A 23,291-nucleotide genomic window follows, 5' to 3' on the forward strand; every position below is an offset into this window, starting at 1 on the left:
ACATAGCCTAGCTTTTTGTTCTTCAACTTGCATAACTAGAGAGTTTCGAGTGCTTTTCTTTAGAATATTCAGGTAAAGGAAAATAAAAACAAAAAGAAAACATAAATCTCTTCCCAACCACCTTCAGGTCTGAGGAATGCAGCAAGATGAAACTGTCCAACATCAGGGTAATGATGTCCACGTTGACTTCATTTTGGCTCTGTAATACAGGCCCTAGCTTTTTCAGTGCTTGACCCTAACAACTTTCTGGCTCAGTTGTTTGGCAGTTAGCTGCCAAAGACCCTGCACAATGCCATAGGTAATCTCAGGGGACTGAGAATTCACAATGTACTAAATTTAATTTGACAATATTCAGAATAAACTAAGGGCAATCATTGTAAATATATCATCACTCAATTTCAATATTCCTAGTTCACCTACTCAACCAACCTACTGGACTTCCCAGGCAACAACTAGTCAGCTTAATCACTTGGCTCTAGTGAAATCTGCATCAATATGTGTGGTGGTCTATTTAGCTAATCTAAAAAGTTAACTCTTCTGTATCTTGGGAAGGTTCTTTTATAACCGATATACAATCCTGATAGTAGATTCTCTGCTTTGGTAAAGAAAAGAGACTTGCTATCTTAACTTCTTTGTTTTGTTTTGTTTTTGGTCTCAGTTGTTTTCTTAGCTAGATAACAAAGGGTATGATCATTTTAATAGTAATGAACCATACAAGTTCTACTCGCCTCATTCTGCTAAGAAAGACAAATTTATCAAAAGGCACAATGGAAATTCACTGCTAATATAATACCACAACAAGTGTGATCTTTGGCTATTTATTGGAGTTAGGTCAATATTAACAATAAAGGAAAACCAGAAAAACACAAAACTCACTTTATGAAGAAAATTTAAATTATGTGCAATAGTAATACTTGGTTGTATTTTGAATGCTCAAATAATCTTTAGCAAAAGAGAATTTTTTTAAAGCACAAAACATTCACTCTCCATAATTTTTAAAATGAAGGATATCATGCTTCATATTTATTAAATTATTTATTCCAAGCAACATGATCACATGGAAACGTATGTCAGAGATATAGAAACTTAGCAATTTTTTAAGGATTATTCCATAAGTAGAAGGAGATATACTGGGTTTTCAAGGCTGAACCTAAATGAAATTAGTTCCTATTTACTCCATCTAGCACTGAAGAACCAAAGAATCTTTACTGTCCCTAACTAGGTTTTGAATTTTTGTCTTTTAGATCAATGACTTATATCTAATTATTTTGTATTTAACTCTTGAAATCAAAAGAATCACCCATTAATCCTTGAATAATTTTTTTTAAAGTTTCTCTATCAAGGTATCCATTTTAAGGACAGTAAAAGAAAAAACAGAAAACTTATTCTAGATGAATTCGTCATAACCAGAGCAGAAGCCAGGAATGATGACAGGGAAAGGTTTCTCAGAGGATAACTTAATGACATTACTAAAATTATGGGAATCCATATACCACTAGATGATTAGGAAAGGGGTTATTAGTTAAGTCATTGTCTGAAACCCACTGAATCACTGGTCCTTTTGAAAAATGATTGGTCCTCCTTTTCTAAAGATGGGGTTTTTAAATTTAAGAGAAGTTCCAAGCAGCAGAGTTGAAAGATCAAAAGGACACAGACCCTGAATGAATCTAGATTTCTCTTCATAGGTAAAGGAGTGAGGTAAGATATCAAATCTTTGCTTTCAGAATTTTAACAGAAATTAGTCAAGCTTTCAGAATAAACTACCAAGATCACCCTAAATGCATGTGTAGGTCAGTGATTTGAGCTAGGGTAGGAGTTTTCACATCTGGAGGACTATATTTCCATCAGTTACACTACAAATCAAAATTACAGTTTTACTTATAACATCTTTCCTTGAATTAGAAAAAGTTTGACTCAGTTGCTATAGTTTTAATATATTTTAATGTTATCATAGTTTTAAACAGAAACTATCTGGTACTGATCTGGTCAGATCTGTATTGTAGTATTCTTACCACTTTGTAAAATAGAAAATAAAATTGTCTTCATGATAAGGACATAGTTCACTGATCCCAATCAGGGGCCTCTCATGGTCCAAAAGACCCACTCCCTTCAATGTAGAACCACACAAAGAATTAGGCCGTGTTGTTCATAAATTTATTCAACTACATCGTATGCCACTGAATGAGTAATCTGGGCAAGCTAAAAGGACAAGGAAACGATTTCAGTTTTTATAAACAGCTGCTCTGAGAAAAAGAATGAGTTCTGTTACAGATATGAATAAATGTACCTTTTTACTTTAAATCCCATAAGTAAAGACTGTAGAATTCACCCAACTACTCTTCTGATTGAACAATACCAAGTAATTATTGTTATGGTTTTTACGTAGAAAGTTTTTTTTTAAAGTTAAGGTTCACAACTTATCTTTTAGATGTTTCATCTGAAAATGAAAACTATGATCCTTCTTGGGATACTGGGAGCCACAATGTCAGCTCCGGTAAGTGAACTCATGATACAATTGAAATCATTGTGCAAAACGCCTAACAAATCCCTCCTTTGACCATTTCTGTTTCTGTTTGTTTGCTTAGCTTATTCCACAGCGCCTTATGTCTGCAAGCAACAGCAATGAGGTTAGTTTAGATACTTAAATAATGTCACCTAGCTTTTTTATTTGTTTGTTTTCTGGAAACACAGTAGGGAAGAGATAAAAGCCTTTTGTTGATTTATCATGCAATTCTACCTACTAGCTCTTTATATTGGAAGGCATTTCCAAAGTTCTTGTTTGTTTTGTATGCCAAGTTGTTTCTAGAATATTATTTTGCCTCCCTTGCTTGATTGCAAGTTCTTTATAAGAGACAGATCCTTGTATACTTTTCATTCTAACAGCACCTAATATGGTGTACATAGGTGTTTAAGAGCATAAAATGACTGGAGTTCCTGTGTGGCACAGTGGGTTAAGGATCCAGCCTTGTCACTGCAGTGGCTCAGGTCACTGCTGTGGTGTGGGTTTGATCCTTAGCCTGGGAACTTCTACCTCTCACATATGTGGCCACAAATAAATACATAAATATATAAATAAAATGACTAAGTAAACCACTGAGATGGGCTAAAGTTGTGCAATTTTATATACAGCGTGGGAGAGGTAGTTAAATCCTAACCTCTAATCACTGTAATTCAGTATAAGCTTAGTGAGAAAAAAATCTCACCTGAAACAGGAAACCATCAGCAGCCAGCTCTGACTTGTTCTGTATTTGTAGTAAACATCATTCTTAATAGTTTTAACATGTGTAGTCATCATGTTTTCATGTTATCTTTCTTTCTTTAGTTACTTCTGAATCTTAATAATGCTCAGCTTCAACCATTGCAGCTACAGGTAACCTCGACCTCAGTAATTATTTCAAGAATGTTTTTCTACTGTTCATTTCCCGGGGTACTTGGTATGAGAACAAAATGTTTTCTATTTCCACTTCTGAAATCTCAACTCTTAAAGTTATGAACTTGTCCCAAAGTTCTAATGATCATTTGTTTAAAGATTAAAGTTAAAAACTCTAATCTGATTAAAATTTATTTATTGAGAACTTAGTATATGCCAGGCACAGATTCTCACAACTCTGAGATAGGTAAATTAACCATTTTACACAAAGTCATACTCAGCTAGTTGGTTTAAAGAAAAAAACAAACAAAACCGAAACCAGTCTGGCATCTGTAGAAACTGTACCCCTTATCCATTTCATTCTGCCCCACATTTCTCATTATGACCATTGGGAATTTAGCATCGTTCATGCTGTTTGCAGGACTCATAATGTGCCAGGGTGCTGTCCTTTTTTCTAACAGTAATGGAAATATAGAGATTGTTTACATTTTGTGTCTTTCTTGCTCAGGACTGCTTTTAAATTCTTTCTGAAAAGAAAGAGAAATGCCTCCTTCCTTCCTTTTGTATCCTCCCAGGGCCCATGGATACCCCCTTTCCCTGTGATTCTACAGCAGAGGCAGCAGCAGGCTCAAATCCCAGGACTCTCCCAATTCTCTTTGGCAAATCTAGACTGGTTTGCTGGACTGGTCCCAAACCAGAGAGCCTTCCCAGGACAGGTCAGCTTTGCTCAAGTCACTGAGGCAAGACAGCTGGACCCTCACAGCCTCAGACATCACCACAGACCCAACAGGGCCCTAATTACGTAAGTCGGATCTCTTCCATCTTGTTACCCCGAGGAGAGAGAATGTGAAAACGAATATGAATTCATTTTAAAATAAGACAGGAGTTATTGAGCAAGAATTCTTTCGCATAATATGTTTCTGCCATCACTGGAAATGCTTTCTGATTTTTGACATGAAAAGTGTCATTTAAATTTTCTATTTTGGGATCATAGTCACAAAACCAAGGTGTTGAAATATGTCTTGGAAAAGATAACCAGGGAAATTTCATCTTTAAAAAAAAAGGGTAAATTGCATTAATGTTGGTACCGATCATAGATGACATTTTGTCATCATAGAAGACTGCTAATATAAATTATATGGCTAGGTCTAAAGAAAACAGCTTTGGAATATTAAATTAAAAAGTCAAGTATAACTTCTTTATAATTCTTTTTTTTGGCAGGTTATGCCCTCTTTGCTCTCCTTCAAAATGCCTCCAGAGCAAGGACAGGTAAATGAAAAGAATACCATCATTTCCATATAGAGATGGCTGTATATACTCGCTGCCGAATGCTTTCTTTTGTATTTGCAACTCTTTATATTTCATATTTGTATATTATCCATACAAGGCTATTACTGTCTGGATACCACCATCTGGCATCAGTTTGTTAATGTTAGGCTCACTTAATAGCTTCTAAAGAAAGGCTAGCTGAGACTGTCCAAGAAGCCCGAGTTTCCAGGACATTCCTGAGTTGGGACTTAAGGAGCTCACCAAGCCCTAGATAGCATCTTCATCCTCTGCACGTAAAGTGCTGACATTGAGAACAACTCTGGAGAAATATGATGGGCTAACTTTGCCCAACCCTAAATTCTGTCTCAGAGGAAGATACATTAAATTGATGAAATATGATATGATTAAGAGAGTTATAAAATTTTTCTCAAAACACTTCCAGGTTTTTGTATGTTTTCAATTTAACTCCATATCACCATCAAATGGTGATGATTTCCATCCAATAAGAGAATCTTTAAAAAAATGAATGCAAGCTATTAGAGTCATTAAAGTAGTATAGAAAACCCTCTCAACATTAGGCTAATTAATTTTATAATAACCTGGTTTCAGAAAAATTAGGGTATAGATAAATTTTATTATTCACCAGAATATTGACCATTTCATTAAAAAGTTATACCACTTGGCTCTAGTGTAATCCATAATTATGTGATTTTCTCCACCCAATTACAAAACAAAGTATCTCTAGACATTATCTCATTCTATGCCATAGCATTTAGAGAGTTAGATACCTGACAAGTGAATTACTTCATCTTAAAGATCAAGAAACTGAGTCTTAAAAAGATCAAGTTCCCAACCCTAATGAAAATAATTGTTGAGTTAGAATATAATTCTTGACCATTCCTTTAACCACTAAACCAGTAGCTCTCCACCTTGGCTTTGCATTTGAATCTCTGGTGATGATTTTGAAAATTACAAATGCCTGGACCCTGCCCATACCCTATGAATCAAAACCCCATGAGTAGATCACAAATATGATTATCTGTTAAAAAGTTCCATTGGTGGTTTTGATTCTTAGCCATAATTAAGAACCACTGCACAAAATATACCTCTTTTCAAACCATGGTTATGGTTTTTTAACTCTTATATTCTATATAATCTCATATTTAATTATACAAGGAAACAAAAGAGAATATGAAACTCTATACATGTACAATGATTCCCATTTTCTATAAACATATATGCATATAGAAACACACAGATATAAGTAGAAGCCAATACATGATAATGTGGCTAGGGAAATTCAGGTGATTCTACTTGTTCCTTGTCTATTTCTGGATTTTCCAAATATTCTACAATGCATATGGATTGTTTTATTTATTTATTTATTTATTTATTTTGTCTTTTTGCCATTTCTTGAGCCACTCCCGTGGCATATGGAGGCTCCCAGGCTAGGGTCGAATCGGAGCTGTAGCTGCTGGCCTACGCCAGAGCCACAGCACACAGCAACTTGGGATCTGAGCCGCATCTGCGACCTCCACCACAGCTCACAGCAATGCCAGATCCTTAACCCACTGAGCAAGGTCAGGGATCGAACCCACAACCTCATGGTTCCTAGTCGGATTCGTTAACCACTGAGCCACAATGGGAACTCCTGGTTTGTTTTAATAAAATGGTAATTACTAAAGGTAAAACATTTTTTTTTTTTGTCTTTTTTGTTGTTGTTGTTGTTGCTATTTCTTGGGCCGCTCCCGCGGCATATGGAGGTTCCCAGGCTAGGGGTTGAATCAGAGCTGTAGCCACCGGCCTACGCCAGAGCCACAGCAACGCGGGATCGAGCCACGTCTGCAACTTACACCACAGCTCACGGCAACGCCGGATCGTTAACCCACTGAGCAAAGGCAGGGACCGAACCCGCAACCTCATGGTTCCTAGTCGGATTGTTAACCACTGCGCCACGACGGGAACTCCAATAAAACATTTTTCACTGTTAGTTCATCATGACAGAATTTCTAATACCTTGTCCTACAGAATGAAGAGTTTCAAAAAATATTGGGGCTCTCTTCCTACACAGGTTCTCTTCTGCACAGGCTCTCCTCCTCTTACATATTTTCAAAGTAATTTACGTATAAGTTTGTATATAAAGTCCAAGGTGCCCTTTTTAGTTTTAGTTGAATTCACTACTGGTTTTAGCTGAATTCACTACTTCCTGGAATATTTGACCAAGCAACCTTGAGCAAAGTCCAGTGTTGGGTGCAATGGAAGTTTTTTTAAAGTTGGGCAAGGACTGTTCTTTGTTCATAAAACTGCTAAATATAAATCAGCTTTAATAATGTTGACACTAGAAGTTAGTTGTTGTTTTTTTTTTTTTTTTTAAAAAAAGGCCCGCACTGACCTAAAGAAAGCTCTTCTGTGCTTTAATGTTTACACATAGATGCTCCAATATTATCCAGTTTACATGCTCCTACCCTGGGAACAAGCTCAGCAAACAGCTGCACAGTCACCTCCGCAAACAGGACAGCAGCTCTTTGAGGAACAGGTACTACAAGTGTTTGAATTTAATCTGACTGGTTGCACCTAGAATAGAAAAGATAAGGTAAATTTTTAGAGAAGAGACTATCTGATTATACTTGGTGCAAAAACTGAACAGCTTGTATTGGTGGTCATAAAAGGATAGAGTGCTTTCTTTTAATGTGTTACTAATTTGTAAATATCCCCCAAGGCTGAATTTTTAAGAAAAGTCAGTGAACAGCCTTCAGTCAAATTGGAGGCCCAAAGGTGAATCATCCTGGAAAATGAAGTTTTCTAACTTTTAAAAATCTACCAGCATCCCTTTTGTCATACCTATGCATGGTTATTATTTTTTTTAAATAGCTACCATGATAAAAGATACTTGTAATCACTAGATCTTGAGCTACAATTAAATAACTTGCAATAAATTTGTAGAATTATAATACAAATTCAGATGGCTCAAACATAACTAGAGTTTAGTTAGAATGGAAATTTTCTTAATTTTTCATCACTTAAAACTTGCCCCCCAAAAAAGAGAGTTCCCTGGTGGCCTAGTGTTGTCAATGTTGTGACAGAGGTTTGATCCCTGGTCCAGGAACTTCTGCATGCCAAAGGCATAGCCAAAATAAAAAATAAAGTAAAACTCAAAAAAATAAAACTTGCTAAACCAATTAGAGAAAACTGAAAACTATGCTTTAAATGATGGGTAGACGTACTTTCAATTAAGTCACATTAATTTAAAGAGAAAGGGAGGAGTTTTAACCTAGAAACCATATAGTGTTAAAAGGATGCCTGGTAATTTAACAGTAATTTTTACCACCTAGGACATAGAACCTTCAAAAAGTATTTAGTTAAATATGAAAACAAATAATTGAAAGTAATCATTGATCACATGATAAAAATCATCAGAACAAATCTAATGTCTTTTTCAAAATTCTGACAGATGCCATTCTATACTGAACTTGGATATGTTCCACAACAAGTAGAACCTGTAAGTGAATGCATGCTTTTCATTAAAAAACATAATAATAACTTAACAGCAAGTATTGGAATGACTTCTCACAGGGCCTGGGCTTGTGTCAGGTGGTTTAAGGGAAGGTTCAAGGAGTGATGGCTCATTTTGAATTGAGTGTTCTCAAGAAGAGAGGATTGTCCTATGATTGGATAACTTACGGATTCTTACCTAGACAGCTAAGAAAAACAGAGTGAGGCAAAGGCTGTGATGGGTAAAGAGGCAGGAATTCTTCAGAGTAGCCAGGACCTACGGTTGCCTGGCATTTTCACACCTTGCACAGAGACCTTGCTCTAGACAAGAGTACAAAGTGGTATTTTGATTGCACGTCATCGTGCTCGGAGGCAATCCTGTTTGAGGCTGGTGTTCTGTAGGATTGCTAATGTGCAATAGAACACCAGGGCCCAGCAGAGAATGTCAGGCCAGCTCCTGACAACACAGAAGCAGAGAACTGGGGGGTCAGGCCAGGTTCTCAATGTCGGGAGCTGCTTATCTATTTCTCAAATCTAAATTATTATTTTCATTTTTAAGACACTGCTGAAGAAGCTGGGAAGGGTTTAACTGCCATAGGTGCAAAACAACTTATGTTATAGTTTAATAATTTAGATATTTTAATTGTTCAGGTTATGCCAGGAGGACAGCAGCAACCAGTCTTTGATCCCTTCCTAGGCACAGCTCCTGAAACTGCTGTGATGGTAAGTTTCTCTACTGCACTGCTAGCTACTGGAAATCAGCAACTGACAGCCCACAGGTCCCTGCTATTGTTCCTTTTAAAGGAAATGTTATTTTTATTCCATCAACAATTATTACCCCTTCCCTTGTAATCTTTTTCACTCAAGATTCAATTCACTCCAGTTCATCAAATATTTATTGAGGAGCTATATGCCTGACACTCTCCTCAGGTACACTCATTTAAAATCAGGTATTAAGAGACATCCATATTTGCTGGTATATATTCACAGTCTTTCTAAGGGATGGATTATAATTGAGAAAATTAATAAAGGTACTTGCTTCTCAAATTAAGTCCTTGCCTTGAATCTCAATCCTATCGCTTTATATGCTTTACAATTTTGACCTCAAGCTTGAACCTGTAACCACTTTGTTTCTTTCTCATCCTCTACAGACAGCAGAAGTGTTACCGTATTTTCAGAAAGAAATGATACAGTTTAAGCACAGCAATGGAGGAATTTTCATTCCTTCAACTTCACAAAAACCCAGCACAACAAATGTTTTCACTTCTACTGTAGACCCAACTATTACCCCAAAGGTCATGGAAAAGAAGGTAATCAAAGATTCATTTTAGTAAGAAATTGATGTCTAATAGAAAATATAAGGTTAGTGCTTAACTTATAGGCCTCATTCATGGAGTTAATGATATAATAGAATATACGGTCTTAACCTTGAATAAGAAGACCAATAATTGCTTACTGATTATCAATTTTCTGAAACATAATTTAATTTTGATTTAACAAGAGCTTTTTATGAATGTCCTTTTGTCCCTAGGCCAAGACTGATAGCCTAAAGGAACCGTAAGGCATTATCCTAATCATTCAGAATTTGGGGTAGGTATTTTTCAAGTACAATGATATACCTAAACTTAAAGAAAAAAAAATAATGATTACATAACTAATAAAAATGAAAAAAAAGTTAGTGCATGTATTTTCCTATGAAGTTAACAATAATTATGATACTCTAGCAATTTTTAAAAAATTAAAATAAATCTTTGAGGATCATGTCTATAAACCTGCCATAAACCTATGCCATAAACTTGGCATTAACTGAAAACACAAATAGTAAATATACTAGGTCCATGTAAAAGATGTTCTATAGACAGTATATACAAAGTTCACCCAAATCACCACTTTACTTTGCAAGTTTAAAGTTATAATAATGCTGGAGTTCCCGTCGTGGCTCAGTGGTTAACGAATCCGACTAGGAACCATGAGGTTGTGGGTTTGATCCCTGGCCTTGCTGAGTGGGTTAAGGATCCAGCGTTGCCATGAGCTGTGGTGTAGGTCGCAGAGGCAGCTCGGATCCCGCGTTGCTGTGGCTCTGGTGTAGGCTGGTGGCTACAGCTCCAATTAGACCCCTAGCCTGGGAACCTCCATATGCCATAGGTGTGGCCCTAGAAAAGACAAAAAGACAAAATAATAATAATAATAATAAAATAAATTTTTTTAAAGTTATAATAATGCCCGTATCTGTACTAGTTTGGAATGAAATAAAGCCTCAAAGAGATTTTTAAAAATTGTACAATCACATGGAAATTTAAAATGTCATGATTTTATATTGATTGCTGTCCTAATGGGCTTTTTTGGCTATGAAGCTAGTGGATGTTTGATTGAGTAGGTTGAGATGGCTCCAAAAAGTAAAAAAGTACGCACTAAAAAGCAAACAATTTGGCCTGAAAGGGAAAATTAAAAGGCAAAGATTCTTGAAATCTCCTTTCTGCTGCCTATGAGACTCTTCTGATTTCTGCTTCTATGAAAATGAATATTTAGCATTCTTCAGATTTTAAAAAAAGTCTAAAAATACAACCAGAAGTGAATAATGTGAGGATTCTTTAGAAAAGTCTCTTCTATAATAAAGTATTTTGTACCACGCAAGTCAATTTAATAAAAAAAAGTGATTTCGGTATATACGACCTTTACTCTGTGGGCACCAATGCCAGAAGAAGTAGTTTTCCATTTATTGTTAAGCAATTTACAAAATATCTAGGAAATTTTAAGAAAATGATCTCATGGTATTAAAATGCTATTCTATTTTATTTTTCAGAGAAAAAGATGCAGCTGTACCTTGCATATTATGTTAGGCTATTTGCTTCCTCAATGTTAATGTCAGTTCTTTGGAAAATACGTTTTGGATCTTCTCCTGAATTTATTTTTACTTAAAAATAGTATTATTCTCTTTAATGTCATAGAAAAGTAATGCAACGATTTAATTAGCCTTATCTTTACAAAATTGTATTTCTTTTCAAATATCCTCTCATTGCATGATCTGAAAAGTAACAACAAGATAAAGCTATTTTCACTGAATCAATTGTACAATTACATTAATAAATGAAGGCTCTGGAAAATAGTGGCATCAGTGAAAATAAAGGTAACCTGTCTTTGGATTTATGAGTATGATGACTGAGACTGATGAACTAAAGTATGTGCTTAACTTTGACACATCACCTCATTATTCCCCCCAGGCCCATTCAGCTAGATTTCTTCTGATGCATTCCCCATTAAAATCAAAATTATTTGGTGGCAGATATCATAAAGTGCATGAACCCAATTTGACACAGCTACATGGAGAGAAAGCTGTCATCACTTAAATGGATGCATCTCCAGAAAGATGAATACTGGTTTGAGGCAACATCCTATACAAAATAGGGCATTGATTTTGGATTTCATTAGATGTGCCTTCCATCTGGCTTTGACCTATCAGCAAGTCGCCAGCTGAGTCTGAGTTTTCACAGGTGTAAAACAAAGATAACTGTGTCTATCTTTTCAAAAGACAACTATATCTATCTTTTCAAAATTTCTGAAAGGACAGCATAAATAGCACATGTTAAGATACCTGGATCATACAAAGTACAGCTGACACTTGAACAACATGAGTTTGAACTGTGGGGGTCCAGTTACACCCAGATTTTTTTCAATAAATTCCTACAACCATACTATACAATCTGCAATTGGTTGAATCTTTGAATATGTAACCATGGAGACAGAGTGCCAACTGTAAATTAATTAATTATTTATTTATTTATTGTCTTTTTAGGGTTGCATCCATAGCATATGCAAGTTCCCAGACTAGGGGTCAAATAGGATCTACAGCTGCCAGCCTATGCCACAGCCACAGCAAAGGCAGATCCAAGCTGCGTCTGCGACCACAGCTCATGACAACACCAGATCCTTAACCCACTAAGCAAGGCCAGGAACTGAGCCTGCATCCTCATGGGTGCTAGTCAGATTCACTTCCACTGAGCCACAATGGAAAATCTCCGACTGTAACTTTATACACAGATTTTAAGTCTTTGCTCCTAACTCCCATCTTGTTTAAGAGTCAGCTGTACTCAGAAAATGTTAATATTCCCCTTTTCACTTGTGACTATGGAAGTTTTTCTTATTTTTTTTCAGCTTTGTATCTTTCGGCTAAAATTTTAGCCAGAATTTTGGATAAAATTCTGTGAAAACAGAGAAAATCATATTCAATATACTTCACATATTTGTATGTAGATGTGTGTTGATGTGTAAACAGAAAAATGAATGAGTTAATGAATGAGTAAATAAAGAAATGATTATGTAATAGGTGGTTTCAGACATATCTGGTTAATATTTTAGACTTTAAAGTTGATCACAAATCCTACAATCATATCTTTTTCCACAATTTAGTAACGTTCTGACTCTGGAATCTGCTACTTACCCTACAGAAGAGTAACCCAAAAATCACCTATTCTACCCTAATCTTATACTTTATCCTTTTCCTCCTAAATTGGTGAGTTGAATGAAAGCAATTCTGCATAATTGACAGATCTCTCAATAACAGACATGACATAGGTAGTCAAAGAACCTGATGTCTGATAAATCGCAGGTATTCAGCACTTAGGAACTTTATGTCCCCAAATTCCAAAAGTTCATGAGGTCACTGAAAAATTGTCCAAGGTAATGCATGCTGAGCATTTAGAAAATATTCTTGAACACAGCAAGTACTCTACTTCTCTATTGGAGGAGGAGGAGAAAGGGGATGGTCAGAGACTGAAGAAGAAAGATGGGCACAACATAGCTGTTCTATCTGAGGGTACACTGAAGAGAAGCAGAGCTCAGGGAAAGCTGCCAAACTCTAAGAATCATGCTCTAATCATCAAGAGCTTGGCAATATCAGGGGTTACAGTAATAAATGCTTTGAAAATTACACAGATAATATAAATACAATATTAACATATAAAGTCATAAAATGGACAGGTTCTACATAAATAAAATGATGCAATGATAAACATTGAGAAACTAATTCAAGAATGAATATTTTGATAAAACATTAATATTAAGCTAAGCATGCCAAATTTCTTTCTTTGTTGCTGGCAATATTAAAAGGACCTTATTCTTTTGTGTGTGTGTGTGTCTTTTTAAGGCCACACCTGAGGCATATGGAGGTTCCCAGGCTAGGGGTCTAATGAGAGCTATAGTTGCCAGCCTACGCCAGAGCCACAGCAATGCCGAGCCACATCTGCGACCTACACCACAGCTCATGGCAACACCAGATCCTTAACCCACTGAGCAAGGCCAGGGATTGAACCTGAAACCTCATGGTTCCTAGTTGGATTCGTTTCCTCTGTGCCATGACGAGAACTCCTAAAAGGAAGGACCTTATTTGCACAGATGGCTTTACCAAATCCAATTTAGTGACTCAGCTTAAAAATCATTTCCCAAATCTCAGACTGTTCAGAATCCAATCTGTTTCAGGAAGATCTTAATTTGAAGATGTTAAGTTTTGGTAAGGTATTCTCGGGCAAAACCTTTGTTTGAAAACTCTAGTCACTATCAATGAAATATTCTATATTTTCACACTATTTTATAAAAGCTTTTAAATTCTGTAGTTTTTGTTACCAAAGTTAGAAAGACAAGAGTTCAGAGTTAATGGAAATTTCACTGGGATACAGGCAGAGAACTATGTTTTATGGGTCTGTTTGTTTTACCCCTGGCATCCCAATCTCCCCATCCCAGGCCAGTGAAGAAAGGCAAAGCCGAAAAACAGTCAATTCTGAACAAATTTGACCAGGAAAAATTCTATGTAGAGTAATTTCTCTAGAATCAGCTTTGCATATATTTGATAATCTTCACTTTAGCCTCAAAATTTTCCCTACCACCCTTCTCCACTGGGTGCTTCCTATCGAAATGTATTATAATAGCCTTAGTTCGAAACTGCTGTATAGAATTCATGCATGATCTCACCTCCAGTCCAGCATGTACAATCCATCATCATAGTCTAGCAACACTTTCAAATGTGTAGTTTAAGTGTGTAGTTTGATGAATCTACTTCAAATTTACATATACATATATATGCACATATACGTATAAACGTATATACCTTATAATCACCACTCCTATCAAGATACAGAACACTTATACCACTCAATCCTCCTTCACTTTTCCAGTCAATCTTGTCTCCTTATTTTCATGCCAAGCCACTACTTTAAAAAATAAAATTTCTCAGTTCCCATTGTGGCTCAGCAGGTTAAGGACCCAACATTTTCTCTGTGAGGATGTGAATTCAATCCCTGGCCTTGCTCAGTGGGTTAAGGGTACAGATCCAGCATTGCTGCAAGCTGTGAGGTCGCAGGCGCAGCTCAGATCTGTGTTGCTGTGGCTTTGGTGCAGGCTGGCAGCAGCAGCTCAGATTCAACCCCAGGCCTGGGAACTTACATATGCCATAGGTGCAGCCATTAAAAAAAGAAGAAAAAAAAAGAAAAAAAAGGAAAAAGAAACATAAAATTTCAACGCGTATTAATTTTTCCTATTCTAGGACTTTATATACATTAAATCATACACTATGGATTATTTTGTGTCAGTTTCTTTTACTCCATGTTATGGCTTAGGTTGTATGTTACATTGTATGAATGTACCACAGTTTCTTTATCCACTTTTCTATTGAAGAACATTTAGTTGTTTCTAATTATTGACCATTAGGCATAAAGCTGCCACAAATATTCTTGTACCAGCCTTTTGTAAACTAATGTTTTCATTTCTTTTGAGTAAATACCATGAAGTGGAGATAAATCATAGGGTAGGTTTATTATATGTAACTGCTAAGTAGTTTCCCATGCGGCTGTAGCATTTTATACTCTGACCAGCAATGTGTCCCATTTCTAGTTCCTCGTCCTTCTGGCCAACATTTAGAATTGTCTTTAATTGTCTGATAAAGGAGTCCATCAATTCTACATTACACTTTAAAAAAAGTTTGACTTCAGTAAATTTTTTGCTGAGTTTTCTACATATTTGATTTCCATTTTTTCTTTACTCTATGTACTTTGTGTTTAAATTGCACTTCTTTTCTAGTTTTTTTTAAGGCAAATATATGTAATAGAAGTCAGCAAACTTTTTTTTGAAAGGGGCAGACAGTAAATATTTTTGGCTCTGTGATCCATACAGTCTGTTGCAACTACCTAACTCAGGTGTTGTACAGTGAAAGCAGCCCCAGATAGTATGTCAAAGAATGGGTATGGCTGCTTTCCAGTAAAACTTTATTTAATAAAAAGGGGAGGGGGTAGATGTGACCCTTAAGTCTAGAACTTTCCAACCCACTGCTTAGCTCATTGATTCCAAACACTTTTTTTTTCAGCTATGCCCACAGCATGTAGAAGTTCTCAGGCCAGAGACTGAACCCCATACTACAGCAGTGACTCAAGCCACAGCAGTGACAATGTGGGATCCTTAACTTGCTGAGCTACCAGGGAACTCCCACTTCTTCTATTTTAATATAAGCCTTTAAAAGCTAAAAAAAAAAAAAAAAAAAAGTCTAATTATTCCTTTCTTTTTCAACTCATGGGTTAGTAAGAAACGTGCTGATAAATCTCTAAATGTTTAGGGGTTTTCAACGTATGTTACTGCTACCAATTTGTAATTAAGCCCATTTAAATCATATTCTCTATCATATGAGAACATATTCTACATCACTGTATTCCTTTGGAAGTTACTGATACTAGTCTATGGCTCAGGCTTTGTTCCATCTTGATGACTATTTCCTGCTCACTTTATTTTTATTTTTGTGTTTTTCTTTTGAGGGCCACACCCACAGCACATGGAAGTTCCCAGGCGAGGGGTTGAATTGGAGTTACAGCTGCTGGTCTACACCACAGCCACAGCAATGCAGGATCCAAGCTTCGCCTGCGACCTACACCACAGCTCATGCAATGCCAGATCCTTAACCCACTGAGTAAGGCCATGGATCGAACCCACAACCTCATGGCTCCTAGTCAGATTTGTTTCTGCTGCACCACAACGGGAACTCCCTGATCACTTTAAAAGCAATGTATATTCTAAAGTTGCTGGTGCCCATGTTCTACAAATATCCATTAGATCAATTTAATTGTGTCATTCAAATTTCCTCTATTTTGTCAGTTAAAAACAAATGTGAAAACCTGTAACTGTGATTGTTGATTCATTTATTCTCCCCTACTTCTGTCAATATTTATTTCATCTATTTCGAAGATCTGATTTTAAGTGCATACACATCTGAGACTCATATTTTCTTGAAGATTGGCCTGTTAATTAGTAGGACATGACCCTAACTTATCTCAAATAATATGCCTTGGGGTTTTTTTGGCCACGACCATGGCATGTGGAAGTTCCTGTGCCGGGGTTGAACCCATGCTACAGCTGTAACCAGAGCCACAGCAGTGACAACGCCAGATCCTTAACTCGCTGAGCCATGAGGGAACTCCTAACATGCCATGATTTGAACCATACTTTGTCTAATATTAATGGACACATGTAAGCCTCTTCTGCTTAGTATTTACATGACATAGGTTTACCATCCTTTTCTATTTTTAAATATTTATTTTTTAAAATTTATTTTCTGTTATTTCCCCCAACACACTTCCCCCCCCCCAGTGTACAGCATGGGGACCCAGTTACACATACATGTATACATAATTTTTACTCCCATTGTCATGCTGCATTGTAAATATCTAGACATAGTTCTCAGTGCTACACAGCAGGATTTCAAAGTAAATCCATTACAAGAGCAATAGTTTGCATCCGTTAACCCCAAGCTCCCAATCCCTCCACTCTCCCCCTCCCCCTGAGCAACCACAAGTCTATTCTCCAAGTTCTTGATTATCTTTTCTGTGGAAAGGTTCATTTGTGCTGTATATTAGATACCAGATATGAGTGATATCATATGGTATTTGTCTTTCTCTTTCTGACTTATTTCACTCAGTATGAGTCTCTAGTTCCATCCATGTTGCTACAGATGGCATTATGTCATTCTTTTTATGACTGAGTAGTATTCCATTGTGTATATATACCTCATCTTCCTAATCCAGTCATCTGTCGATGGACATTTAGGTTGCTTCCATGTCTTGGCTATTGTGAAAAGAGCTGCAATGAACATGCGGGTGCATGTATCTTTTTTAAGGAACATTTTGTCCGGATATATGCCCAGGAGTGGGATTGCAGGATCATATGGTAGTTCTATGTATAGATTTCTAAGGTACCTCCATACTGCTCTCCATAGTGGTTGTATCTGCTTACATTCCCACCAACAGTGCAGGAGGGTTCCCTTTTCTCCACACCCCCTCCAGCATTTGTTATTTGTGGACTTATTAATGATGGCCATTCTGACTGGTGTGAGGTAGTATCTCCTGGGAGTTTTGATTTGCATTTCTCTACTAATTAGGGATGTTGAGCATTTTTTCATGTGCTTGTTAGCCATCTGTACATCTTCCTTGGAGAAATGTTTATTCAGGTCTTTTGCCCATTTTTCAATTGGGGTGCTGGTTTTTTTCCTGTTGAGTTGTATAAGTTGTTTGTATATTCTAGAGATTAGGCCCTTGTCAGTTGCATCATTTGAAACTATTTTCTCCCATTCTGTAAGTTGTTTTTTTGTTTTCTTTCTGGTTTCCTTTGCTGTGCAAAAGCTTGTCAGTTTGATGAGGTCCCATTGGTTTATTTTTGCTCTTATTTCTGTTGCTTTGGGAGACTGACCTGAGAAAATATTCATGATGTTGATGTCAGAGAATGTTTTGCCTGTGTTCTCTTCCAGGAGTTTGATGGTGTCATGTCTTATATTTAAGTATTTCAGCCATTTTGAGTTTATTTTCATGCATGGCGTGAGGGTGTGTTCTAGTTTCACTGATTTGCATACAGCTGTCCAGGTTTCCCAGCAATACCAGCTGAATAGACTCTTTTTCCCATTTTATATTCTTGCCTCCTGTGTTGAAGATTAATTGACCATAGGTGTCAGAGTTTATTTCTGCGTTCTCTATTCTGTTCCATTGGGCTGTAGGTCTGTTTTGGTACCAGTACCACACTGTTTTGATGACTGTGGCTTTGTAATATTGCCTGAAGTCTGAAAGGTTATGCCTCCTGCTTGGTTTTTGTTTCTCAGGATTGCTTTGGCAATTCTGAGTCTTTTGTGGTTCCATATAAATGTTTGGATTGTTTGTTCTAGTTCTGTGAAAAATGTCATGGGTAATTTAATAGGGATTGCATTGAATCTATAGATTGCTTTGGGTAGTATGGCCATTTTTACAATATTAATTTTTCCAATCCAGGAACATGGAATATCTTTCCATTTCCTTACATTTTCTTTAATTTCCTTGATTAAAGTTTTATAGTTTTCAGCATATAAGTCCTTTACCTCCTTGGTCAGGTGTATTCCCAGGTATTTGATTTTTTGTGATCCAATTTTAAAAGGTATTTTTGTATTCCTTTTCTAATACTTCATTGTTAGAATACAGAAATGTGACTGATTTCTAAATGTCAATCCTGCTACTTTGCTGAATTTGTTGATCAGTTCAAGTAGTTTCTGGGTTGAGTCCTTAAGGTTTTCTGTGTATAGTATCATGTTGACTGCATACAGTGACAGTTTTATCATTTCTCTTCCTATATGGATGCCTTTTATTTCTTTTGTTTATCTGATTGCTGTGGCTAGGACTTCCAAAACTATGGTGAATAGCAGTGGTGAGAGTGGTCATCTCTGTCTTGTTCCAGATTTTAGTGCAAAGGCTTTCAGCTTTTCTTCATTGAGTATCGTATTGGCTGTGGGTTTGTCATAAATGGCTTTGATTATGTTAAGGAATATTCCGTCTATACCCACTTTGGTGAGAGTTTTTATCATGAATGGATGTTGGACTTTATCAAATGCTTTTTTTGCATCTATTGAGATGATCATGTGGTTTTTGACTTTTCTGTTGTTAAGGTGGTGTATGACGTTAATTGATTTGCATATGTTGAACGATCCTTGTGAACCTGGGATGAATCCCACCTGTTCATGGTGTATGATCTTTTTGATATGTTGTTGGATTCGGTTGGCTAAAATTTTGTTGAGAATTTTTGCATCTATATTCATCAAAGATATTGGCCGATAGTTTTTTTGGTGATATCTTTGTCTGGTTTTGGAATTAGGGTGATGGTGGTGTCATAGAATGTCTTTGGGAGTGCTCCTTCTTCTTCAACCTTTTGAAAAAGTTTAAGGATGATGGGCACCAGTTCCTCTTTGTATGTTTGGTAGAATTCACCTGTGAAGCCATCTGGTCCTAGACTTTTATTTGTAGGGAGTGTTTTTATGATGTATTCAATTTAATTTCTAGTGATCAGTCTGTTCAGTTGGTCTATTTCTTCTTGATTCAGTTTTGGCAGGCTGTAAGACTCTAGAAAGTTGTCCATTCTTCTGGATTGTCAAATTTGTTGGCATATAATTGTTCATAGTATTCTCGGGTTTTTTGTATTTCTGCAGTATCCATTATGATTTCTCCTTTTTCATTTCTTATTTTATTTGGGTTCTTTCTCTCCTCTTCATAGTGAGTCTAGCCAGAGGTTTGTCAATTTTGTTTACCTTTTCAAAGAACCAGGTCTTGGTTTTATTGATTTTTTTCTATTGTTTTTTGAATCTCTATTTTATTGATTTCCTCTTTGATCTTTATCTTACTCATGTTTCTCTTCACATTGTATAAATCTTTTGCTTTTTACCATCTTTTTCTTTCAATTTGGCTTTATATTTAAAGTGCGTGTCTTATAAAGAGTATATAATTGGTTATTGCTTTTTTATCCAGTTTCAACATTTGTCTTTTTTAAATTTTCTTTTTTCTTTCTTTCTTTTTTTTTTTCTTTTCTTTTTTTTAGGAGTTCCCATCATGGTGCAGCAGAAACAAATCTGCCTAGGAACCATGAAATTGAGGATTCATCCCTGGCCTTGCTCAGTGGATTAAGGATCCGGCATTGCTATGCACTGTGGTGTAGGTCACAGACAGGGTTCAGATCTGGCGTTGCTATGGCTGTGGTATAGGCTGGCAGCTATAGCTCTGATTCGACCCCTAGCCTGGGAGCCTCCATATGCCATGGGTGTGGCCCTGAAAAGACAAAAGACAAAAAAATAAAATAAAAAATTTTCTTTTTAAGGTGTAACCTGGAGCATATGATAGTTCCTGGGCGAGGGTTGAATCAGAGCCTTAGCTACCAGCCCACACCACAGCCACAGCAGCACCAGATCCTTAACCCACTGAGCAAGGCCAGGGATTGAACTGGAATCTTCATGGATACTAGTCAGATTCTTAATCTGCTGAGCTACAATGGGAACCCCTCAGTATTTGTCTTTTAATTGAAATTTTAGTCTATTTAAATATGGTATGATTATTGGTATGGTTGGGTTTAAATCCACCCACTTGCCTTTTTGTTCTGTATTTGTTTTCTGTGTTTTTAGTTCCCTCCTTCCCTTCTTGAATTAAACATGTATCCTTCCTTTCTCTTTCCTTTATAGAATACTTAGCTAATAGATATATACCATTTTGTGTTTCCATGAAAATCATACTATATATCCTTAATTTATCTGGTCTATTTAGAATTATTATCCTATCTCTTACACATAACAAGATTATTTTACATTAATCTCCCCTACTCTCCATTTATCTCCCCTACTGTTCTTTGTGCTAATGTTTTCACATATTTTATTTCTACATAAGCCTACTGATTTATAAAGAAAAAATACACTTATATGTACTAAATATAAATAATATAAGTCTTTTTTTATAATATAAATCTTTTTTTTCCTGAGTTGCTTATGAGACTTTCTCTGTATCTTTGGTATTAGCTGACTGACTGTAATAGACAAAAGTGTGATCATCTTTATAATAATCCAACTCATTGTACACTGAATTTCCTGGATTTAACATTGGTTTTTGACCAAGTGTTGAAAATGTTCTCAATACTTCTTTGACTATTTTTATTTTCCATTTTCTCTCTTCTCTCTTTCAGGAACTCCAGTAACTAGGGTGTTAGATTATTTGATATTACCCCTCGGCCATTGAGCCTTTGTTAAACTTTTTTTTGAGTGGTTCAGTTTGGAACATTTCTATTGACTTCAAATTCACTGAACTTTTCTTATATCCAATTTGTTTCTACTGATAATCTCATCCAATGAGTTTTTTATTTCAAGATTTTGAAAATTTAAGTGCTGGGATTTCCATTTGATTTATTAACAATTTTCTTATCTTTCCAGAAATTTTCTAACATTGTACTCAATATATTAATCATGATACTAAAAAGCATTCAACATATTTAATCCTACTTATTTTAAAATTCTTATCTGTTCATTCCAGTAAATTGTGGGTCTGTTTCTATTGACTGATTTTATTTTTGAGTATGGGTATCATTTTTTGTATGATCAATTTGACTCGCAGCAGAGTGTCTAGATTAGACATTCTTTCTGAGTGTGTCTGTGAAAGTATTTCCTAATGAGACTAACATTTGACTCAGTGGACTCAGTAGAGATGGCCCTGTCCAGCATGGGCAGGCAGCATCCAATCCACCAAGAGCCTGGACAGAACAAAAGTCAAAGGAAAGATAAGTGTTGGGTGATCTAAAGCTTCCTTTGCCCAAATAAAATGTAAAAAAGAAAATGCATGATCTTTTTGAACACACAGTTACTAAAGTATATAAAATTAAAAGTCTGTCTTTTTTTTTTTTTAAATAGCCACACCTGCAGCATAGGAAATTCCCAGGCTAGGTGTTGAATCGCAGCTAGAGTTGCCAGCCTACACCACAGCCATGGCAACACTGGGTCTAAGTCATGTCTGCAACCTACACTGCAACTTGTGGTAATGCCAGATCCTTAACCCACTGAGTAAGGCCAGGGATTGAATCCACATCCTCAAAGACAATGTCGGTCCTTAACCCACTGAGCCACAATAGGAACTCCATCTCTTTAATGTACTGCAGCCTTTTGTTCAAACAGGCTGGAATGTAACCTCTTTTGGTATAAAAAAAATTTTTTTTAAATAACAGATTCCATAACATTTTAAAATCTCTATGGCCATCTTATACATGATTCACTAAATGGATCTTTCCTTGATTCATTTCATGTTGCTTGTATTGTGGTTAGGGACTGACTAATTATGTGTTCCAATTACAGTTTACTAGACCTGTGATCTTAGATACCTAACTTCTAAGTCACCTTTTCCTCATCTGAAAAATAGGAATAATTGCATAGTTTACCCATAGGGCTGTGGTGAACATATACAATGTATTCCATGTAAAGCACATAAGTGTTTTGATACTGTTACATGAATAAGGTAAAGCTAACAGGACATTTTCTAACTAGGTGACTCCTTTAAGATTTAGTATAATTAGAATCTGTTAAATACATAAAACTTCTTATATTTTGCTAATCTAATAATAGAAATAAGGGGAGAAATTTGAAGTTCTGGACAATCAATGTGGAAAAGATCAGATATGTACCTGAAGGAGACACAAAATTCCAGACTTCTGATTATTGCAAACTGCCATGTAGAAAATACCCATTTTTATTTAAACTGTTAAAGCTATAAGGCAAACAGGAAAAATGTTGTCATTGTCATTTACCTGAATGAATGGGCGATTATACAAGACTAAGGGAATTGCCCAGGGTAAATGAGTGAGTGTGATTCAGATCCTGGATGCAGGACTCTGCAGGCCACTTCCTTCTCTGCATGAGGAGTGTCATTGGGGGAAATGTACTCAAGAGAAACCACAGGAAGTGCCTACAGAGCTCTGTGTGACACAGAGAGGGTAGCAGTATGGTAGACAATGTTTTATATCAAAATATTTAGATTCTATTAAAATATTTTAGAAAAAATGTAATAGTTCATAAAAAAGGAAATCATTGATTTTTTAAGGTTTCTTATTTAATCCCTACTAGTTTGAATTTGAGAAAATAAATTATTTATTTTGCAGAAGGCAAGGACATTTTGGAATGAAAATATTTGGAATATACAAACATAAGCTGTTTGTAATATACATCAAATATGGCAATATGGACTACATAAGCTATTTGTGACATATCAAATATGGGGATTTCCATCATTTGAGTCATATGAAAAGTAAATTATTAATAAAATGTGATATGCAATTCAAATTTTCCTAATAAAATTATGTTGCATGCATATGGGGCACA

At 36.0% G+C, this 23,291-nt stretch overlaps 1 protein-coding gene across 1 annotated transcript; it reads left to right on the forward strand.

Annotated features, from left to right (window-relative positions):
* Positions 2,441–11,274, forward strand: ODAM (odontogenic, ameloblast asssociated). Its single transcript, NM_001078686.1, is given in 12 exon segments — positions 2,441–2,494; positions 2,586–2,627; positions 3,323–3,370; positions 3,946–4,125; positions 4,128–4,172; positions 4,592–4,639; positions 7,071–7,175; positions 8,091–8,138; positions 8,783–8,854; positions 9,283–9,441; positions 9,663–9,721; positions 10,935–11,274. Coding segments are annotated over 11 exon segments (828 nt in total). The 5' UTR covers positions 2,441–2,443; the 3' UTR covers positions 9,693–9,721; positions 10,935–11,274.

The sequence above is a fragment of the Sus scrofa genome, chromosome 8 (assembly GCF_000003025.6).
Source record: "Sus scrofa isolate TJ Tabasco breed Duroc chromosome 8, Sscrofa11.1, whole genome shotgun sequence".
NCBI lineage: Eukaryota > Metazoa > Chordata > Mammalia > Artiodactyla > Suidae > Sus > Sus scrofa.